We start from the raw sequence: 15631 nt of genomic DNA on the forward strand, positions 1-15631 counted from the left end.
ATTTAATATGGAAATTCAACAGAAATCGCTAATTTCATCAGTTTACAATTTGACATACAGCAGAAATGCTGCTGGCTAGCCACACCTAGGGTTACATAGTAGCATCCACCCGCAAAGTAGTTACCTCCTGCTCCACTGTCAGAACAGATGCATTTGCAGGGATTAATGGCCAACCAGAGAGGACTGGAAATCCCTCTAGTCAGCTTGCTCTCAAGGGAAAGTTGTGTACTAAATTGCAGAGTAGGGTAATGCAGATGGTACCAGGGTTAAAATAAGACTCAAATAAGCAAACTGTATATTATAAAAAGTTCAAACTGAGGCTGATGTAGATCGTAAATGGTTGTGTGTGTGTGTGTGTGTGTGTGTGTGTGTGTGTGTGTGTGTGTGTGTGTGTGTGTGTGTGTGTGTAGACAGATATGTAGCTATGAATATACCACAAAAGGAAGAAGAATTACTATTATTAACTAAATAGTCCTGTACCGCAACCAGATTGATGCTGTCCAGGTAAAACTCCGCACTGGAAACAGAATTAAGGCTCTTGGTCTTTCTGGTGAAGAAAGCTGATTACTCAAATATTGAAGAAATAACAATACTGAGTCTCTCAACAGGTACAAATTGCATTATTTGTGAAATCTTGGGAAATGAGTGGATTATTAATGCAATCAAATTTGTTCTGGGTCTCTTATTTTTTTATTTTTAATATTTAGTATTATGTATCTGAAATAGCCTGAAATAAAATACTGACATTTAGGTGCTTAGACATTAGGCTGTTTTACATATTACAAGTTTTATCCCATGGCTGCCCTTGTGCATTTTATGTAACAATGTTTCACGTGTGTGTGTGGGGGGGAGTATCTGAACTATGAGTGCTTGAAGCAATATTTTATTTTAATAAAATGCCAATTCTGAACTGTAAAACCATTGTATTTTGACAAAGAGAACATTTTGTTTTAATAATTAGGTCAGATCCTGCATTCCTTACCATAAATCAAGGTGGCCTTCAGTGACATGTTTAATTCTGATACATACACATCCCCAAAATAAAAAGTCCTGGTGGATTTCATCTCTGTTTTCTCTGCATAAGGCCATGATTCAGGAAAGCGTCTCTATCCAGGAAGGGCATTTAAGTACGTTTAAAGCAAAGCATGTGCTGAAGTGGCTTTACAGAATGAAGCTCTAAATTACAAATTAATTACCTCCTCTATATTGGTTACTTCCCTTAAGCAAAAGCCCCAGGTTGCTGCCACTGAAGTTAGCGCTTCCATTGCCGTCAGTGGCAAAGGTATCCAGGCCAGCACCAGTTCCTTTCCACTGCATATACCAGTAACTTTGCCTATGACAAAAATGTCGGGTTTTTGCAAGACACTAGTTGAAAGGCCAGGGTCGGCAGGGTCGGATCGCAAAGGCTCGCAGACCGGGCCAAGAGAAAACAATATCCAGCGGGGCTGCTGAGTGGCGCCCTTGCAACACGGTTTGAACCAAATTTCTGACCCTAGAGTCCGACAGCGGCTGTCAAACAGCCGCCTCCTCCCGTCACTTTTTTTCAGATCACTCTGAGCGCTGCTTCAGCACAAACAACAGCTACAACCAAGGGCTGGCTGCTTTTTCGCTTGCAAAAAATAAGCCACAGCGAAATCGCCGGCACCTTCTCCGTCACTTCTGGCCCTCCGCACCCCCATCATTACAACACGTGCACAGCCGGGGCCAGGCACTGACTGGGGTGGGTGGGTGAAATATCACCCCCTGGCACCACCTCGAGCCCGCACACAGCAGGTCACAGCCCAGCGCCAGGGACAGGTTCCCCCGCGCGCCCCGACCCTCACCTTGGCGGCGGCGAAGCCGTCGGGCCCGCGCAGGCTGCAGAGCAGGGCGAAGAGCAGCAGCAGCCGCAGGCAGCCCCAGCGGGTCATTTCAGCACCAGCGCGCCCGGCCAGGCTGCCCCGCGTCCAGCAGCGGCCGCTCCGGGGCCGGGGTCTCTCGGGGGAGCCGGGGCGGGGCCGGCGAGCCCCCCTCGGCGAAGGGGGCGGTGGCTGCCGCGGAGGGAGGCCGGGCCGGGCCGGGCGGGGAGCCAGCCGGGGGTTGGTCGCCCCCGCGGCGCCGGGGGCAGACGAGCCAAGCGAAGGGGCGGGGGCAGAGGCTAGCGGGTATCTCTGGCGTCTTTCCCGCAGCAGCGACTCTGCCTCCACCTGGAGTCCCTCCACAGCAGCCCTGCCAGCGGGCCCGGGAGAGCCGCACCCGCGCCATGCCCAGCGCAGGGCTTCGTCTAAATGCTCCTACCTGGTGGGTACCGTAGCACACAGGGCGTGGCGCCGCCGCCGGGGGTTCGCGGGGACCAAGCCCTGAGTGGCTTCTTTAGCCTCAGTGCGCCTTGCTGCGTGCTAAACGGCACAGTGTGTGAGGGGACAGCAGGGTGGGAGGTAATATCTTGTGTGGACCAGCTTCTCTGGTGCCCCACGGAGATCTCGCCTTCAGGCTGAGGACCAATAGCAGCCTGTGGGAACAGTAATGGTCATGCTTTGGTCTGAGTGATAAGGAAGAGCAGAATGCCAATAGTTTTGCCAGTGGTCACCACTGTGGTTTAATTACTTGATAACTTCACCTTGCTTAACCATTTACTTGTTTCTAATGCAGCCAATGGCAGTATAGTTTGTCTTTTCCTGTGCTCACTATTCCTTTAATTCTTTCCACAGAATTTTTGGTTATATACACAACCTGTGTAGTACTCGTGCATAGCTACTCCCAAGCATAAAGGCTTGAAGGATCTGGGCCATATTGTGTATTGTAGTTGTTGGTCAAGAACTTTTCCCTCTAATTTTACTTAACTTTTCATTTGTGCACGTCCAAGTCATTAAGGGCTGGGTTGTAACTTTATAATTCAGCGCCAGCAAGGTCCAGCATGTAGCCGTGCTGCCTCAGGAGCAGGGCAGGAACCAGATTGTTAGTGCCTGCTAATCTGGCCCCTGCTGCTTTCTTGTTCTGGGGGAAACTAAATTGCTCTAGGTGTCTTGATGGTGTAATATCGCACTGCACAGGTGCCATTGTGCTAGATGGTGCATTGTGGGGGCAGATGCAAGGCTCTCCCTATTCCCCCCTCTTCTTGCTCACCTGAGCATGATGGGGAGTAGCAGTGGGGGTGGTGGCAGCTGCTCTTCTCACATTCTAACTTTGGAGATGGGGGGGGTGCATTGAACTCCTTACCTGCCCCCTGTAAACAGGTAGCCAGGGTCACTGCTGAGTCTAAACTGATGAAATTACACAGTACAGTGGCAATTACCTGATGGCATGTAACCCATTAGATATATTCCTTTTCAGTTGATAGTCATTTCAAACCTATCTGAATATTTAAACCTTTACCACTTTTTAGAGTTTGTGTTTTGTAGTGGGTTTGGTACTGACGTTTTAAATTAATGTAGCCCTTTTCTTTCTACCAGGTGGCTAGTGACAGTTTTTTCAGTGCAACAAATTTATGGGGTAAGTGTCTAAAATTAGCATCCAAATCAATCAGTCAATGTTGCACACTTCAACCAGGTGGCATTCCCTACCAAGATGAATATAGCTGTTTAGTAGTACAGAGCTGAATCTCTCCCCACATCCAAGCTGTGGCCAAACCCTATTACTTGCCCCTCCACATTATTTCTAACTCCTCTCTTTCCTTTCAGGCCTGTGGTCAAGTTGCTTGTCTATGCCATAACTATAGTAATCATCTGCTGTCCAGTATCATTAATCTTGACCTTGGTGCCCCACCCCTGCCACATCCATCCAAACCCTGCTATCCAAATCATCCTTCTTACCTTTTGCTTCAAGTATGTCACCTGCCTTTTCTAATCACATCAGCAGTCCCCGATCTTCCCTCTAATTTTTCCCATGCACGTGCAGAATTAATTTTATGTGCACCAATATGGAGGTGATGCGATGAGGGGTTTGGAGTGTGGGAGGGGGCTCAGGGCAGGGGGTTGGAGCACGTGGGGGAGGAGGAGGCTCCGACTGGGGTGCAGGGTGTGGGAGAGGGCTGGGGCAGAGGTATGGTGGTGTGAGGGCTCCAGATGGGGGTGTAGGCTCTGGGCTGGGGCCAGGGATGAGGGGTTTGGGGTGAAGGCTGCCCCCGGGCTGCAGCAGGGAGAGAGGACTCCCCCCAGCCCTCTCTCACGTCAGCAGCTCCGGAGCTGGGGGAAAGCGCGTCTCCCCTGCCGCCATAGCTCCGGAGCTGGGGCCAAGGGGAGGTGTGATGCCCTTGATAGGCTGCTTATGTTTGGAATGCACTTGATAGGCTGCTTACCTTTGGAATGCCCTTTCCTTTGGAATGCCCATCTGAATATTTTTGCCAACTCGTGTGCTTTACCTCATTTGAATACCAACTAAAAACTCACTTTTGCCATGAAATGGGGAAGATATGTAACCCAAAAAAAGAGCAGGACCCAAACTATCAAGGCATATATATGCCTTACTGAGTAATCATGGGACAACCCTGCTACTCTAGTCCTTCCTTTCACTTTTCATTTCCTGTCCTATTAAATATAGGCTGTATGGGTAACCCACTAAAGCAGAGTATCTACCTTTTTCCCTTTCTAGAAGCTTGTTCACATAAGTTAAAAGCTTATTACTTCTACTTGCTAGAAGAGTATTCCTTTAGCTCAAGTGATAGCTCAGGCTTTTAGTGCTGAAAGACTTAGCATCAGACCCTGTCGAGAACCAAATGTGGGGTTATTATATATGCGTCCTGGGGAAAGGAACATGTCCACTATATTTTGAAGCGATTGGTACATTTTTGGGTACTAAAAGTAAAAAAAATTGTTTAAGGAAACAATTTTAAATCTTTTTATCCCAAAGACTATAATATTTTGATAGAATCCTTATTTAGAGCAAATTTGAGAAGAGCTTACAAAAATATTTTATTGTAATTTGATCTTGATACGGAAAGCCAGAGAAAATTGAAGGAATTAACTTGGTAGTTAGCAGAATGAGTTCAAAATTGCCAAACCACAGTTAGTCATTACCATTAAGATATCAATATTAACAATTTGAGATACTACATTAGGATTTTTTATGAAATAGGAAATAAAGAAACACTTAAAGCTACAAAGTGAAGCACTCAAAAGTTTGTAAATGCTAGAATTAAGATAGGCTTTGCAACTTTAATTCTGCCCCACATGCTTTATAATGTAGTCGTACATTATCTCATACTTTTTTTCCTCACAGCATTCCTCCCTTATGGAGTTAGAATCATAGAATATTAGGGTTGGAAGAGACCTCAGGAAGTTATCTAGTCCAATCCCCTGCTCAAAGCAGGACCAATACCAACTAAATCATCCCAGCCAAGGCTTTGTCTCTTCAGGCCTTAAAGACCTGTAAGGATGGAGTTTCCACCACCTCCCTAGGTAACCCATTCCAGTGCTTTACCACCCTCCTAGTGAAATAGTGTTTCCTAATATCCAATCTAGACCTCCCCCACTGCAACGTAAGAACATTGCTTCTTGTTCTGTCATCTGTCATCACTGAGAATAGCCCAGCTCCATCCTCTTTGGAACCCCCCTTCAGGTAGTTGAAGGCTGCTATCAAATCCCCCCTTACTCTTCTTTTCTGTAGACTAAATAACCCCAGTTCCCTGAGCCTCTCCTTTTAAGTCATGTGCCCCAGCCCCCAAATCATTTTTGTTGCCCTCTGCTGGACTCTGTCCAATTTGTTCACATCCCTTCTGTAGTCGGGGCACCAAACTGGATGCAGTACTACTCCAGGTGTGGCCTTACCAGCGTCAAATAGGGGGGAATAATCACTTCCCTTGATCTGCTGGCAACGCCCCTGCTAATACAGCCCAATATGCCGTTGGCTTTCTTGGCAATGAGGGCACACTGCTGACTCATATCCAGCTTCTTGTCCACTGTAATCCCCAGGTCCTTTTCTGCGGAACTGCTGCTTAGTCAGTCGGTCCCCAGCCTGTAGTGGTGTGTGGGATTCTTTCCTCCTAAGTGCAGGACTCTGCACTTGTCCTTGTTGAACCTCATCAGATTTCTTTTGGCCCAATCCTCCAATTTGTCTAGGTCACTTCTGGACCCTCTCCCTACCCTCCAGTGTATCTACCTCTCCCCCTGCTTAGTGTCATCTGCAGGCTTGCTGAGGATGCAGTTAATCCCATCATCCAGATCATTAATGAAGATGTTGAACAAAATTGGCCTCAGGACAAACCCCGGGGCACTCCGCTTGATACCGGCTGCCAACTAGACATTGAGTTATTGATGACTACCCGTTGAGCCTGACAGTCTAGCTGGCTTTTTAGCCACCTTATAGTCTATTCATCGAATCTGTACTTCTTTAACTTGCTGTAAAGAATACTCTTGGAGATCATATCAAAAGCTTTGCTAAAGTCAAGATGTATCATGTCCCCTGCTTTCCCCATATCCACCAAGCTAGTTATCTCAGCATAGAAGGCAATCATGTTGGTCAGGCATGACCTGTCCTTGGTGAATCCATGTTGACTGTTCCTGATCACCTCTCTCTCCTCTAAGTGCTTTAAAATGGATTCCTCAAGGACCTACTCCATGATTTTGCCAGGGACTGAAGTGAGGCTGACTGTTTCCCCAGTTTCTCTTTCTTCCCTTTTTAAATATAGGCACTATATTTTCCTTTTTCCAATTGTCCAGGACCTTCCCCGATCACCATACATTTTCAAAGATAACGGCCAATGGCTCTGCAATCACCTCAGCCAACTCCCTCAGTTCCATTGGATGCATTAGATCTGGACCCATGGACTTGTGCACGTCCAGCTTTTCTAAATAGTACTTAACATGTTCTTTCAATACTGAGGGCTGCTCACCTCCTCCCCATACTGTGTTGCCCAGTACTGGAAGCTGACTTTGTCTGGGAAGACCGAGGCAAAGAAAGCATTGAATACTTCAGTTTTTTCCACATCATCTGATACTATGTTGCCTCCCTCATTCAGTAAGGGTCCCACATTTTCCCAGACCACCTTTTTGTTGCTAACATACATGTAGAAACCCTTCTTGTTACCCTTCTTATCCCTTGCTAGCTGCAACTCCAGTTGTGCTTTGGCCTTCCTGATTAACCCCTGCATGCTCTAACAATGTTTTTATACTCCTGCCTAGTCATCTGTCCAAATTTCTACTTTGAGTTTAAGCTCACCGAAGATTTCACTGGTAAGCCAAGCTGGTGCCTACCATATTTGCTATTTTTTCTGCACATCAGGATGGTTTGTTCCTGCATCTTCAGTAAGGCTTCTTTAAGTTCACTTGCTCAGTGAATGAGGCAGCAGTTCAATATTTCTTTTTAGCTTCATCCTCCAGTATATGCCTTCATTCATTATCTAGGCTGCAGTTCAGCAAGGTGCTGAAGCAGGTGTCTAACTTCAAGTGCATAAATAGTCCCACTGAAGTCACTGGAACTAATCATGTGCTTAAAAAGTTAGGTATATATTTCAGGTACCTTGCAGAGTTGGGGTCTTACTGCACATCATCCAAACCCCTCTGAGTAAGAATTTGTTAATTTATTCTTTACTATGGCACTCTTCTTTGTAGACTGAGTTCCTCAAATATTATTAAATTTTCATAATTCCTCTGAGAGGTTGGGAAGTATTATTATTACCATTTGTTATCCCCATTTTACAGATAGGCAACTGAGCCACAAAGATTAAGGCCCAACTTTGCAAAAGAGGACACTAATTTTGGGTGCCCAACTCAAAACATTTGAGGTCTGATCTTTTCTCCCCAGAGGTGCTGAGCATTCACACTTCCCATTTAGTTCAGTTGGATGTGAGTGCTCACATTGGGTATCCAGAAAATGAGAAACACCGAATTAGTGGCTACTTCCAAAATATTTACCTTACATTACATTGAAAGTAATGTAGAGAGCCAGGATGCAACCTAGTTCTCACAAGTTCCCATAAAACATCATTTCTCTTCTAGCATCCCCTACCACATAGCGGGAGGGATAGCTCAGTGGTTTGAGCATTGGCCTGCTAAACTCAGGGTTGAGTTCAATCCTTGAGGGGATCATTTATGCATCTGGGGCAAAAATCTGTCTAGGGATGGGTCCTGCTTTGAACAGGGGGTTGGACTAGATGACCTCCTGAGGTTCCTTCCAACCCTGATATTCTAGGATACTCATTGATTTCAACAGTGGGACTAAGTATAGAGTAAAGTACTTCTCAGCTGGGGTTAAGGTGGCAGAATCTAATCCTAGGTTATTAAATCTGCTGCTCCAGGTCTCCAAAGGAGTCAAAAATAACTGCAAAGATGTCATTTTTCTAATATATATAAAATATTAGTAAGAAGGAAAATTTTAATAGTTTAAGTTGTTTAAATAAAGGAAATTTGCAGATATCCTGCTCATGATAGAGGTAACATTGAAAAAAGGTATCTTGTATATAAAAAAAGGGCACCTGTGAGATGTCTGTAACTATTGGTGTAGTGCACTCTCAATGTTCTAAAAGTCTGGTCACTACAGAAGGCAGCTGTCATTTTCTGAGGGCAGAAGTTGATACAAAATGTTATAGAGAAGACACATACTGTTCTGTCACAGAGGCTTTACTTTTGTTGTTCTATGTTTGTTATAAACTATGTATGTTTTAAAATTTAAACATAATGAAAGGATTTAGTTGTTCTTTGACTTTGGAAAAGTGTAACAATTAGAAAAGTGGTTCCCAAACTTGTTCCACTGCTTGTGCGGGGAAAGCCCCTGGCGGGCCAGGCTCCATTGGCCTGGAGCAGCGAACCACGGCCACTGAGAGCTGCGATCGGCCCAGCCTGCGGACGTAGCAGGTAAACAAACTGGCCTGGCCTGCCAGAGGCTTTCCCTACACAAGCGGCGGAATAAGTTTGGGAACCACTGAATTAGAACATTTTGTTTCAAGGGAGAAAAAAACAAACAATGTTCAAAATTCAGGAAATTTGTATCTGCACCCACCTTTTATTTAATGAAGACAAGGATGTTACAAACTACAGATGAAAGCGCCTCTCTCGGTCCTTGACTTTTCTGCCCAGAAAATAGTAAGGTCTGAGCCCGTCTTGGTGAACATGTACTCGAGCATGTGTAGAATGGAAGAGATTAAGCTGAATCATCTGAGTTCTAGCTGTTCGATGGGGGCCTCTCAATTGTATCAGTGTGGTAATTAAGTTAAACACTGAGGTTTCAGTAAAGCATTTACAAACACAAAATATCCTCATCACACCCAAGAATCTGGCTAAGTAATTATCTGTATTAGAATACTAAATCTCATGCAGTGAAGTTTGAATAAATAGGTACTTAAACTTTAGCTATATGGTACTCATGATCTAACAGCTGCTAGTCACTAAGGTTTCAAAATAAAGACTGATTGTCTCCTTTAGAAAGGATGTCCCTAAAAATAGGGAAATGCTGGAACGTTGAAAATGTGGTTAATTTGAATAGAAGAAGGTGCAGTGAGTGCTACTATAGAAGTACATATTTATGTAAGTTTTATCATTTTATATGCACAGATTGGCCATCTGCACTTAATATTCAGATCTACAAATGGTTATTTGTGTGCATAAATCCATTTACGATTTTTGCCGGTACAGGGAATGTTTTCATTAGTTTTGCGGGTGCAACTGTTGTCTGTCCTTGAAAGGTTAATTTTCAGACATTCCACAATTCTGTCTATACATCTTTGTTTAAAGTTAAAAAGAACGGAACCAAATAGTCTTTATTCACAAAGGCTATTTCATATGAAAACCATAATTATTTATGACACTGTTAAGGTAAATTTCTTCCAACATCCATCCAGTAAATTAATCAGATGACACTTTGCACAGTGGCTTATCAATATGGAAGAGAAAGACCATAAAATTCAGAGCCATTGGCATAATTGTTGTACCATACCTGGTTTGCTGTCATGACCATGACAACAACTGAAAAGGTGGAGTAAATCTGAAGTATTAAGATACTATTCTTATCTCATGAGAAAATGACCACAAAATAGGACACTAAATCTCTGTGAACTTAATAAATTAGTGTTAGAGAAGCAATGTTAAGACAGTTTTACTATGAGGCAGATTATGCTAATTTCTAATAAGTAGGGCTGTTGATTAATTGCAGTTAACTCATGCAATTAACTCAAATTAATTGCAATTTTAAAAAATTGCAATTAATTCCAGTTCTAATTGCACTGTTAAACAATAGAATATCAGTTGAAATTTATTAAATATTTTTGGATATTTTTCTGCATTTTCATATATTGATTTCAATTACACAGTATACAAAGTACACAGTGCTCATTTGTTTTTTTATTACAAATATTTGCATTGTAAAAATGGCAGACAAATAGTATTTTTCAGTTCACTTCATACATGTATTGTAGTGCAATCTCTTTATGGTGAACTTACAAATGTCAATTTTTTTGTGTTACATAACTGCACTCAAAAACAAAACAATGTAAAACTTCAGAGCCTACAAGTTCACTCAGTCCTACTTCTTGTTCAGCCAATCATTAAGAAAAACAAGTTTGTTTACATTTGCAGAAGATAATACTGCCTGCTTCTTATTTACGTCACCTGAAAATGAGAACAGAGTTCGCATGGCATTTTTTTAGCTGGCATTGCAAGTTATTTAGCATGTCTGACACGTAAACATTTATATGCCCCTTCGTACTTCAGCCAACATTCCAGAGGACATGCTTCCGTGCTGATGACGCTCATTAAAAATAATGCATTAATTAAATTTGTGGCTGAACTCCTTGGAGAATACAATATCTCCTGTTCTGTTTTACCTGCATTCTGCCATATATTCCATGTTATAGCAGTCTCGGCTGATGACCCAGCACATGTTGTTCATTTTAAGAATACTTTCACCGTAGATTTGACAAAATGCAAAGAAGGTACCAATGTGAGATTTCTAAAGATAGCTACATCACTCGACCCAAGGTTTAAGAATCTGAAGTGCCTTCCCCCCAAAAAATCGGTGAGGAACAAGGTGTGGAACACGCTTTCAGAAGTCTTAAAAGAGCAACACTCTGATGCGGAAATTACAGAACTGAAACACCAAAAAAGAAAATCAAACTTCTGCTGATGGCATCTGACTCAGATGATGAAAATGAACATGCGTCAGTCCGCACTGCTTTGGATGGTTATCAAGCAGAACCTGTTATCAGCATGGACACGTCCTCTGGAATGGTAGCTGAAGCAGGAAGGGATATATGAATAGTTAGTGTATCTGGCACATAAATATCTTGTGATGCCTCTGCAACAGTGCCATGCAAACGCCAGTTCTCACTTTTCAGGTGATATTGTAAACAAGAAGTGGGCAGCATTATCTCCTGCAAATGCCAACAAACTTGTTTGTCTGAGAGACTGGCTGAACAAGAATTATGACTGAGTGGACTCTTAGGCTCTGAAGTTTTATATTGTTTTGTTTTTGAGTGCAGTTATGTAACAAAAAAATCTACATTTAGTTGAAGTTGCACTTCCACCATAAAGAGATTGTATTACAGTACTTGTATGAAGTGAATTGAAAAACACTTTTTTTATACAGTGCAAATATTTGTAATAAAAAATATAAAGCGAGCACTGTATAGTTTGTATTCTGTGTTGTAACTGAAATCAATATATTTGAAAATTTAGGAAGTATTCAAAACTATTTAAATAAATGGTATTCTATTATTCTTTAACAGCCCTACTAATAAGGTTTATAAAGCAGCTATTTTGTTAATCTATGTGGTGATTGCAGACATATTAGCATCTTTGGTACGAGGTTAAATGCTGAACTAATTATTTAAATAAATACTTTTCCTAGTGTGATAAAGAAATGTTAGTGGAAGCTTGCAGTCCTTTGACATTCCAGAAGAGTCAAGTTTTTAATAACAAGGAAAAGGACTAACGTGGAACAGATATGTATTCTCAGGGGAAATTTAGTGCATGATAGAGAAGAAGTCTGTCAGCAATTCCTTCTTGTTCTGAAGTTCAGTATCACCAGACGTTTTGAAAATATTTGAGATAAAACAAACTGACTCCTCCTCCTCATCTAAAGTTTGATTAATTTTGTCCTTGAAAAAAATGAAATATGAGCCCTATTGTTGTCTCCCTCTTACTGAAACCAATGGCAAAACTTAAGCTGATTTCTATGGAATCGGGATCAGGCACTGAATCAGTGTATTTCATGCTGTCATTTTTTGAATTCATTTATCTACATTATAGTTTATCAGCCTTTTTAATATTATGCCTATTTTTTCAAGGCCACCTATGGCATTTGGACACTCATTTCTAATTTAAATTAATGGAAACTGGGTGTTCAAATTACCTAAGCAGCTTTGCAAATTTTATTCTTAATCTGCATCTTATATAGGCATAGTCAGTCATTGACCTAATACTGCTCATTTGCTGGCAATGTTGTCACAAAATTAAATACCGTAAAAGTTACCATTATGGGACACAAACTAAAAAGAATGTTTGTTCTACTTATTACATTGTAAATCAGTTGAATGTATGTGTCCTGATATATTAGGCTCCTATTAAACATACACTTCTATCCCGATATAGTCCTCAGGAGACAAGAAATCTCACCGTGTTATAAGTGAGACTGCATTATATCAAACTTGCTTTGGCCCCCTCCCGTTCCTTGTTCCCTGACCGGGCATCCCCTCGAGAGACCCCTGTCCCTAATCACCCACAGGACCCCACCTCCTGCCCAACCCCTCTGGTCCCTGTCACCTGACCTCTCCGACCCCTATTCACACCCCCTACCGCTTGACAGGCACTCACTGGCAGCGGCGGGAAGCGGAGCAACGTGGCCCCAGCCCACTCCACTCCGCCACCTCCCAGCCGCGGAGCTCCGCTTCCCACCGCCGGTGCGTGCGGGGAGGTTGGGGAAAGGACGCCCTCCGCACTCACTGGCAGCAGGAAATGGAGCAACATGTCCCCAGCCTGCTCTGCTTCCCTTGCCCTGGCCCCAGCCATGTCGCTGGGTGAGAGGAGGGGGTTTGGGAAAGGTCCCAAACTCACCTGTGGTGGGAAGCAGAGCACCGTGGCTGGGAGCTGGCAGAGCGAAGCGGGCTGGGGCTGGGCTGCTCTGCTTCTGCCACTACCGGTGAGTGTGGGGGGCGATGGGGGGGGGAAGGGGAAGATCCCTTCCCCCAAGCTCCCTCCCCTGAGTGACACGGCTGGGGCCGGGGTAAGGGAAGTGGAACGGGCTGCTCCCGGCCCCCCCGCTAATCCCCTAGGCCACTCTGGGACCTCCAAAAGTGCCCCCCAAGCTCCTGCCTCCCAGACCTTTGGGGAGAGAGCCCCTGACCACCCCCTGAGACGCTTTGCCCCTTATCCAACCCCTCGGTCTTGGGCCTGGCCCAGCCCGGCACCCTTAACACGCTGCTCAGAGCAGCATGTCAGAGCTTTACGGCGTTGAATGCGAACCCATCATATTGGGTTGCATTATGTCAGGGTAGAGGTGTATTTGTTTTCAACATTACATCAGCGTCATGGAAAGTCTTTCACCTCCTTGTTACTAACAATATAATTTTATTTATATTTTTATTATTATAAATATTATATTTATTAGAAAGGAAAGAGCTCCATTATGTCAGTCTGTCCCCAATTCTATGTAATGCAGTATTGCTTTTTGCGGACACTTAAAAAGTGCTTAAGGCCCAGATCCTCAAAGGTATTGGTGCTTAATTCCTACCGTGGAGTGACTTGCCTAAATACCTTTCTAGATCTCAGCCTAAGTTTTAATTTTGACTGGCCTAGGCCTGAATACTTATTGTAGCAAAATTTTTCCTGACATTTAGCATAGATTTTGTATTCCTTAATTACATCCAATAATACCTAGTTAATAACCACCTGATACTGCTTGTCACAGGGTCACTCACCACACTGGTGTCTCATGCTGGGCCTTTCGGGAATTAGCTCAGTCCCAGTGGGTGCGTCCTCGGGTGGTGGTGGCTTTCCTGTCCTCACCTGCAGACTTGTTACAGCTCCTTCCTCTGGGCATCTGCTTCATGGCACAGTCCTCCGACTGTGTCACCATCTCGTTCACCCCCTTCCAGGGGACTCCTCCAATAAGAGTCCAACCACTCCTTGCAGCAGCTTGGCAGGCTTGGCTGGGTGGGGGCACCCACTACTCTGGGCCCCAGCCCAGGGACCCTGCAAACAGCAACTTCCTGAGGCCTCTTCCTTCCAGCTCACTGTCTTTATTCCCTGGGCCACTTCCCCACAGCCTCAGTTCCTTCCGCTCCTGCCTCTGGCTCCAACTCCCTTTGCTCTCTTCCCAGGGCCTTGAACCTGCAAGTCATGGTGTAACACCGACAGACCCAGGTTGTTGGCAGGTGGGATCCAACCGGGGACCTCTGGAGCTTAGTGCATGAGCCTCTACAGCATGAACTAAAAAGCCAGTACCTCTTAGCTAAGGCCGTAGTGCAGACTCATTTTCTCTCTCTCTCTAAGTGGTCTTGGTGCCACTAAATGGGACAGAACAGCACAGCCACAAGGTGTGTGGGTTACATACTTCCCCTAGCTGAGGAAGCGTGTCCTGAGCTTCAGAGACTTCCCAGCTGAAATCCTGGATGAGCCCCACTTGTAAAACCAACAGGCCCTGGTCGGCGGTGGCTGGGATCGAATCTGGGATCTCTGGCGCTTATGCACAGCTGCATTGCCCTCAAAACAGTCTGGAGAATTAATTGAGGTTCTGAGTCCCCTTTGCTCTGGAGAGGAAATTCTTCACCCCTTTTTCTGGAGTGGCTTTATTTCCCCCCTATGTGCAGCCAACCAACTACTCTAACCAATGAATAGAGGGGCGGAGCCTAGACTTCTACCACCCCTCTCCACCACTTCCTGGCCACCTGCTTAACAGGGGAGTATCAATCAAGTAGGTTCTGCTCTCTCACCTGTGGCTGGAGTCACAGGCAGAGCAGGGTCGAGCAGGAGAGAAAAGGGCCTTATTTTTCCACACTTCCCTGTGTAACTGAGAAAGGGTTGTGACAACAGAGCTCTCCAGAGGCTCATTTTAATAATTCTGCATTTTCAACTATTCTGTAAAATGCACCTTCAGGCAGACACCAAGCCTGGCACATTTCAGCCTCATAAGTGAATGCTGTAAACATTTCAGAGAAGCAGGTCTTACAGAAAACTTTACTTGCACTAACCATGTTAAAGAATAGTAATCTGTTGTACAGTACAGAAGCTGTACTGAACTGCTCACTCTAGCTAGTCTCCTATCTAATGATAGGAAAGGCTTGCTTTGAAATTTGGTAAGCTATAGCATTTTAAAGATTATTTATTTGAATTACTGTAGTGCCTAGAGGCTTTGATTGAGAAAACAGCCCCCTTTTCCTAGGCACTGTATAAACTCCTAGTAAGAGATGGACCCTGACCCAAAAAGCTGACAATTTACATTAAAAAAAATGGAGAAAGCGAGAGGGGAAACAGAGGCACAAAAAAGTGAAGTTACTTGCTGGAGGTCACACAGGAAGTCAGTGGTGGAGCTGGGATTAGAATCCAGGGCTCTTGATTTCCAGTACAATGCCCTATACACCAAGCCATGCTGCTTCTCCTATTTCTATTCTGCTATGAAAACATTTATCTTTTCCTGTTCTTGGTTGTGATAGGTCCCAGGTATAACACTGCAGAATCTAAGGTAGTGGTGGTCTTCCCCAAGATCAAAAATATTGTTCCTTTAATAT

General features: G+C 44.1%; 2 protein-coding genes across 6 annotated transcripts in view; one reads left to right on the plus strand and one right to left on the minus strand.

The window, feature by feature from the left end:
• The window catches only part of COL4A3 (collagen type IV alpha 3 chain), a 107921-nt gene extending 105556 nt beyond the window's left edge, over positions 1 to 2365 (minus strand). For 2 of the 3 annotated variants that reach the window (XR_004001929.1, XM_030574731.1), the window contains exon 1: positions 1824 to 1919. Coding sequence is in view for 1 of the 3 variants with exons in the window: in XM_030574731.1 (XP_030430591.1) it covers positions 1824 to 1910 (87 nt within the window). In the remaining 2 variants the exon portion in view is untranslated. Of the gene's footprint in view, positions 1 to 1823; positions 1920 to 2277 lie in introns of those variants that run through there. The other variant, XM_030574732.1, reaches the window with a different exon arrangement.
• Positions 2151 to 15631, plus strand: part of COL4A4 (collagen type IV alpha 4 chain) — a 137494-nt gene continuing 124013 nt past the window's right edge. For all 3 annotated transcript variants that reach the window (XM_030574727.1, XM_030574728.1, XM_030574729.1), the window contains exons 1-2: positions 2151 to 2280; positions 3432 to 3471. In XM_030574727.1, coding sequence (XP_030430587.1) covers positions 2243 to 2280; positions 3432 to 3471 — 78 coding nt within the window. In that variant the 5' untranslated portion in view covers positions 2151 to 2242. The remainder of the gene's footprint in view (positions 2281 to 3431; positions 3472 to 15631) is intronic.

The sequence above is a fragment of the Gopherus evgoodei genome, chromosome 9, assembly GCF_007399415.2.
Source record: "Gopherus evgoodei ecotype Sinaloan lineage chromosome 9, rGopEvg1_v1.p, whole genome shotgun sequence".
In the NCBI taxonomy this organism is placed as follows: domain Eukaryota; kingdom Metazoa; phylum Chordata; order Testudines; family Testudinidae; genus Gopherus; species Gopherus evgoodei.